The sequence below is a fragment of the Cupressus sempervirens genome, chromosome 5 (assembly GCF_028749045.1).
Source record: "Cupressus sempervirens isolate cs-2001-9-10 chromosome 5, ASM2874904v1, whole genome shotgun sequence".
In the NCBI taxonomy this organism is placed as follows: Eukaryota; Viridiplantae; Streptophyta; class Pinopsida; order Cupressales; family Cupressaceae; genus Cupressus; species Cupressus sempervirens.
In genome coordinates this window covers 255,199,270-255,206,124 of record NC_143122.1, presented here as the reverse complement: position 1 = coordinate 255,206,124, position 6,855 = coordinate 255,199,270, and the positions used below count along the sequence as shown (strand labels likewise).

At 35.1% G+C, this 6,855-nt stretch overlaps 1 protein-coding gene across 1 annotated transcript; it reads right to left on the bottom strand.

Annotated features, from left to right (window-relative positions):
• Positions 1–3,855: 3,855 nt before the first annotated feature.
• Positions 3,856–6,584, bottom strand: LOC149555500 (chlorophyll a-b binding protein CP29.3, chloroplastic-like). The gene is made up of 2 exons (XM_089829551.1): positions 6,044–6,584; positions 3,856–4,260 (listed from the first exon to the last, which is right to left on the bottom strand). Exons 1-2 carry the CDS (start codon positions 6,560–6,562, stop codon positions 3,934–3,936), a joined length of 846 nt encoding a protein of 281 aa, XP_089685677.1. The 5' UTR covers positions 6,563–6,584; the 3' UTR covers positions 3,856–3,933.
• Between the last annotated feature and the right edge of the window lie 271 nt (positions 6,585–6,855).

Sequence of the window (6,855 nt, the reverse complement as noted above, 5' to 3'; positions counted from 1 at the left end):
CTACTACTAAAAAATGATTCCAAACTATGTGAAGTTATACCCCAAAAACAACACCTTTGCTTCGGTGGCATATCAATGATTCTCATAGGAGACCTAGCCTAGCTTCCTCCTATTACGGATAAACCAATCAATGCATCTCACTCTAATGCAAAAAAAAATTGTACACAATTTTAATATAGTTGTAACATTGGAAACAATATTTAGAGAGAAATCCACTTCAAATACAATTTCACCGAGCACTACAAAATATGTGCAACGCAAAACCACTGCTACATGATTGGGAGTTGTTAATGACTCACACAATTCTCATTCCAAATGAATAGCTTGTATTTGATCATGCATCACATTTGTTTGCTACTAATGAACAAGTCTCACTCCAAAACCAAAAAATGCTAAAAGAACTAAATGTCCCTATTGCACTTTGCACTGCGATAAATGCACATCGTAGACTTGAGGAATCTATTGATGATGACCAACTATCCAAAGAAGTTTTTTTGGGTAAACTTCAACGTGTTATGCTTACAACAAACCTTTGGATCACTGCTAGTCTTGTTAATGGATCTCTTGGAGAGGTAAAAAAATATAATGTATCCAGTAGGCTCTAAACCTCCTTTGTTGCTTTCATATGTTACTATAGAGTTCAATAGCTATTGGACCACCTTGGGATCCTAGAAACCCAAAAACCATTTAGTACAACCCATATCCCGAGGCAATCATACACAAATACCCCTCACCATAGCATGGGCTCTCACTATATACAAATCACAAGGTCTTACCCTAGGTAGGGAAACAATTGGTATAGGTCAAACTGAAAGACAAGGCCTCACCTTCACAGCAATCTGAAGAGTCAAATCTATCCAAGGCCTTCATATAGAGCCTTCCTTCTTGTTTGACCAATTTTGTAAGATGCAAAAAAACTCATACAATATTATTAGAAAGAAAGAAGAGGCACATTTACACTCAATCTCGCATACAAACCATATCTATGAAGCTACTTCTATAGAAAATGGTAATGTTTGACATTCTAAAACTATTCAATTTTTCCTTTATTTGTTTCTTTTTAGGGCTTCCTAAGTAATCCATTACTCTTTTCTACAGGTTGACATTTGTTGAATTCAAAGAAGGTGTTCATACCCAAGAAATGCTCAATACAATTTCAAGTATGTCAAGTTACTTTTTCAATGCTTTTCAAATTTTGCTAATTCTTTATTTTATAATAATGACACACATGTACTTTTTCTTATCAATTAATCTCATTTTCCTTTAATGTACAAGTTTTTGTTGCGTTGCCAGGAAGAGGACTCCAATTACTGGTGTATTTACAATAAACAAAATATTTCAAATATTTTTCAATTCAAATGAGCTCTTGAATTGGGATGTTAGACATTAAATAATATATTAAAGTTGTACAATTTCTAAACCTCGAAAGAAGGTAGTCATGGGTATATGTATCAACTCTATATAAAGATTTAATTTTCTTTTATCAAATTCGAAATCCCTCCTTCAATTATACATCTCTTCAACTTTAATTTTTTATTAAAACCTATCGAAATATCCCTTGCACCTTCTTCTAGTGCAAGTGCTAGTTAAATTTATTTGGCTAGAGCTTTGAGCCATTGGTGTCAAGTGGGACTGTACCAGGCTTTTTCATGGCCAACTTGATTTAGTATTTGGTCACCCATTGAACTAACACCTTTAAAGGGATCTCAAACTATTCATTTGCCACTAACTAGTTCACCCTCTCTTACTACATGTAGTCTCTTGATCCTTATACTTTCCATCTCAATGTATTAGTTTCACCTCTATTATTTCCTTGTCTACTGAACAAGTAACTCTATTCCACCCACCACCTCAACTCTCACTCTTCTCCCCTCATCCACCAGTTGCCTCCACTCCCCCTAACTCCTCATCCTCTGATCACCACTCTCATTACCCATCACCTCCTTACCCTATCACCTCTATTCTCCTTTTGTTGTCCAATTGTTGTAACCCTTCCCACCACCATTATTTACCCATATCAACACCCTCCCCCTTTATTCCCTTCCGTCAATTTGTCTGCCCCTACACCCCGGTCTCTTTCCTACACAATACCCACCTTCTACCCTCTACATCACCCCAACGTCTACCATCCTCTCCAATTTACACTCACCTTCCTCCTCCACCAACAACCACCTCAATCTCTCCTTCATTCTTCAATCACCTCAACTTCTCTATGTCACCTCAACTCTGAGATCAAAACTAATGTTGTTTTCTGGGCTCATGCCCAACTTTTTATTTACTTTCTTAGTTTGAACACATAATCTCTTATTGCAATGATATTGATTTTTTTACAAGATGTAATTATACATTGAATATGTCTACTGAAAATTTAAATATCATATTTTTTCAATTAATAATCCATTTGATTTATTCAATTATACAATACATTTCTATAATATATGTTGAAAACTATATTTCTTTGATATTTATAAATACCATATCATAATAGCTATTAATACACATTCATTGACTAAATACTCTCCCATTTATACTATGAATACAACTAGATAATGAATACTTAAGATAGTTAAAAACTTCTTGATTAAGTGGCAAATTTTGGTACATTGTTTCCCACGAAGTTGGGAGTTTGAATGAAATTATAATGGAAGGGAAATTAAACATTACAAGACTATTGTTTGTCTTGGAAAATTTATTATTACTCTCTTGTTTTCGTAATTATAATCCATAAAGGTAAATGATGGGTGCTAAGATGAGTTAAAGGTCTTGTTGACAAAGTAACCACAATGCATGATTTTTAAAGTAATGAAATGATATAAAAAAAATTCAATGATGGTTACTAGATCAAACAATTTAAAAGACCAAGAGAGACAATCTTAAAATAGTTATTTACTAAGTTGACTCCTATTTTCAAACTATGGAGAATAAATACAAAATAAAGCACTTAAATTATCCACACATTCTCAACCTCATTTAAAAACAAATATTAATGAATGAAAACTCCGATTTTTAATGAAATGACTTTATATTGTTTTTCTAAATAATATAATTTTAATTCTATATTATTATGTTAACATTGAATCTAGATAATATTATGAAATGTATACTAAATAAATAAATTTCCATTTCAAAAAGACAAAAATTCTATTTCATCTCCCCACATTTATATTACTTTTAAATGCTAATGCACATATGAATACAGGGGTTTAGGGTTCTAAATCCTCTTAGAACTTTTGAAATGAGACCGTAGGCTAAAGAGGGCACAAGAGAGAGGAGGTTAGCCAGGTGAATGATAATAGGTACCCTATTATCTTGTCGCAAAGTGAATAATAATGGATACCTTATTACCTAGCCAGGTAGGCTTCAATTTACAAAAAATCGAGAGCTGAATACTTATTACAACCTTCATCTATGCCTAACTTGGCAGCTGGTTCTAATAAAGATTCATGTTTCTTATTTTTAGCAGGGTACATGCAGATGGTTGAATTTTCAGTCATTCGTATGTGTTATTTGTTTTCAATGGTTATAATCTTGTTCATGACCTAATGAGTCTTGTACTATTACTTCGATTTCTATGAGCCTCGTATTCTTCAAAACTCGGTTATAAGTACGTTGTCTTCTTCCGCAATTGTATATTTTTACGATGTATAGTTTCAAGCGGCCGTAGGCTGCTGATCAATCTGTTGTGATTACTTTGATTGATTTTACTACAATTATTCAATGTAATTTTATTGCGTTTATTAAAAAGGGAGAGCTGGGGGAAGAATGATGAATATGTTTTCAGAACAGACTACAACTTAGATTTATGGTGGAAAAAAAAAATCAAGTAATGCCGATGAAGTAATTAAACCATGACAGTGAATCGAATGAAATGAGACTATTACCAATTCAATCCATTACATTGATACATTTCTACAACTAAAGAGGAGAGGAAACTTATTTCTTCCCCAAGAGCTCAACGAAGAGCGTGAGAGGACCTTTACCAGTGTACAATGCCTGAAGACCGAATATAAGGAAGGCCACCATTGCAAGGCGAGCATGCTTAATCTCTGCCAATTTCAGTCTCTCTTTCCTCTCTGGATCCGCCGCCAAACCGAAGGGATCAAAGTACTTTCCTCCTGGGTAGAGTCTCAATTCTGGGTCAAGCTCTGCATTTCTCTGGAATTCAATGTAACCCACCAACAAAACCTCTATCCATATGAGGCTAGTTATATTGAATGGCAGCGGCAGTCCGAAGTATGACGAGCCCTCCACCAGCTCCACCTGCATTCATTCCAATACATGACAGATAGAAACCAATTCACAATTGCCCACATTAAGCTAACTCTGTTATTCAAAAACATAATGGAGATTCAATTGCAATTATTTTTGTTCCTATATGATCTTCTACAGGGAACCAAGGATTTTGGCACCACGCAAGACTGACCACACACTGCAGTGACAGGACAGAAACCAATTCATATATCAAACAGCTTTCTTAAAAAAGGGTTTAAAATGAAGCAAAATTCATCTTACTGGTTTTCAGGCTTTTGAGTTTCTTGTCAACTACGAAGTGTGTGAATGTAAAGTTCTGTATAGGTAGGCGAGATGACCAGTTAAGGAGAGAGAAACGTTCTGACATACAAGTAAGGTCAATTTGAGGTTGGGCCAAAATTAAGCAGGGCCAATTTCGATGAAAATTATATATTTAAGTGTATTTCAATTGGGATGGTATTGAAATAGTTATTTGTTGAAAAATATGATATCATATTATCAGATATAATGAACGATAGGTGAATCATTCATTTTTACTAAAAATTGGTTAACTAGAATCTTTACTCATGAAATAGAGTAATCAAGCTTTACTCATGAAATACAGTGTTAGAATTTCATACTATTGAAATCTAATATTAATACTATAACTCTTAGATTTCAAATTATTCAGAAATCTTATTTCAAACCTACTAAAGGTGAAGGTATGTGATAACTATTATTTCTGCTGATGTGTGTTTTTGGATTTGACGGTGTCAATTTTATTGGCTGAACATTTTGAATAGATGATATATCATTAGGATGAACAGAAGTATGAAAGAAATTTCTCTCTTTCATCTTGCCGATGGATCATTGAGTATGATCTATAACATTGATGTAAATAAATTGATACAATGAAATTCAAAGCACACAATATAATTCCTATGAATTGTAGCAATCTAATGTCTACTATCTCCATTGTTAGTTTTCCATGCTCTATTCAATTTACAAGGTACATTTCTAAAAAAATATAAATCAAACTGTAGCAGTGGAGGAAGAGAAGGTATATCTAAGTTAGAGTACTTCCACAGTTACCAGTGTCATCTAGTGTCATTCAGTGTCATTTAGTGTCATTCAGATATAATGAAAACTCAGTAAACTATTTATTATATAAATTCATGATAAATGGAACTTTTAAAATTCTAAATTATGCTGAAGATTTTCTTTCCTCGTTGTACCCACACTGAACCCAGCTGAACAAACTTAACAAATTTAATAAAATTTTAATAAAAACTATTAACTATAACCTATATTACCCCTAAAAATACATATATAACACCACTTACTTCGAAATATCTCATTCTCAAACCTGATCAATGATTTATGAAAAAAAATATAATTTATTTCTTAATTGATAGTCTAATTAATTTACTCTTGTTTTCCCCTGATCTTTGTGTAAAACTTTTTACAGAAAAAAAATCGTTAAAGAAACAAAATTTAAAACGAAAATAAAGAAAATTAATATTTCATTATTGTTTTAGCCGTCTTCATTCTGAAAATAATAGATTGCAGAGTCACATAATCTACAGTAACTGCTGAATCTTAACAATGGAAATTCCAAGCCAAATTTAAAAAAGAAAAAAGAAAATCACAGAAAACCTCCCGCCATGACAAGCACGCCAATTCTAAACTTTTTGCATCTGAAATTCGCTTACTCATTTATCACAACTCGAAAGCATTTAACGCAGAGGAGAAATCGGAGAAGCAAATGTACAGTATACCAAAGCAATTCGACCCGAAATCAACCAGTACATACCTTTCCAGCGTCCTGCCAGTAAACGCCGGTAAATGCCTCGACGGCTAGGGCACCAAGCACGCCGAGCATAGCCCAGCGACCATGAATGACTTCACACTCCCTGAACCTTTGTAAATTAAAAGCCTCGCTGTAGGGTTTGAATGCCGTCGGCCTTATTTCCTCGTCGGGAATAATCATCCCGATGACATCGCCGGCCTGATTCTTGGCCAAATTCTGGTCAAGAGAATCCAGCTCGTACTGCAAATACTCGGCGGGTTTGCCGAGCCCGAGGGGATCGAACCCGTAATCTCCCACAAGAGATCCGTCCAGCCATTCCGGCGGCTTTGAGCCAGGCAGCCACATGGGCCGCCCTACAGATTGTCCCCTCTTTGGCGGAGGAGGGGCGGGTTTGGCTTTCTTTTTCCCAAAACTAAACCTTGCCTGAACGCGAGGGGCGAATTTGGCGATTCTTGCATCTCTGGCGGATTTAATTTGCCCTGCAAAGAGAGAGGATGGCAAAAACGCTGTGGCGGCAGCCATGATTTGCAGTGCTTCTCTGCACAAATGTTGCTGTTCTTGGGGGGTTTCATATTATCTTTGATTTTTTTTTTTCTCATTTCCTCTGATGGCAATGGATGGTGGGGAAAGCATTATCTTTCCCTGTGTTTACGTGGCCGCTCGATGTTCGTAATTCATGTGTTGTACAGCCCGCTGGAGATTAATTCATTTGCAGCAGAGGATAATGCCCAGGATTTTTACGGCTCTTTGAATTTGACGGTCGATATTTGTTGTTACGATTAATTTGTTTTCAAAGCTGCAAGGGCATATTCTAT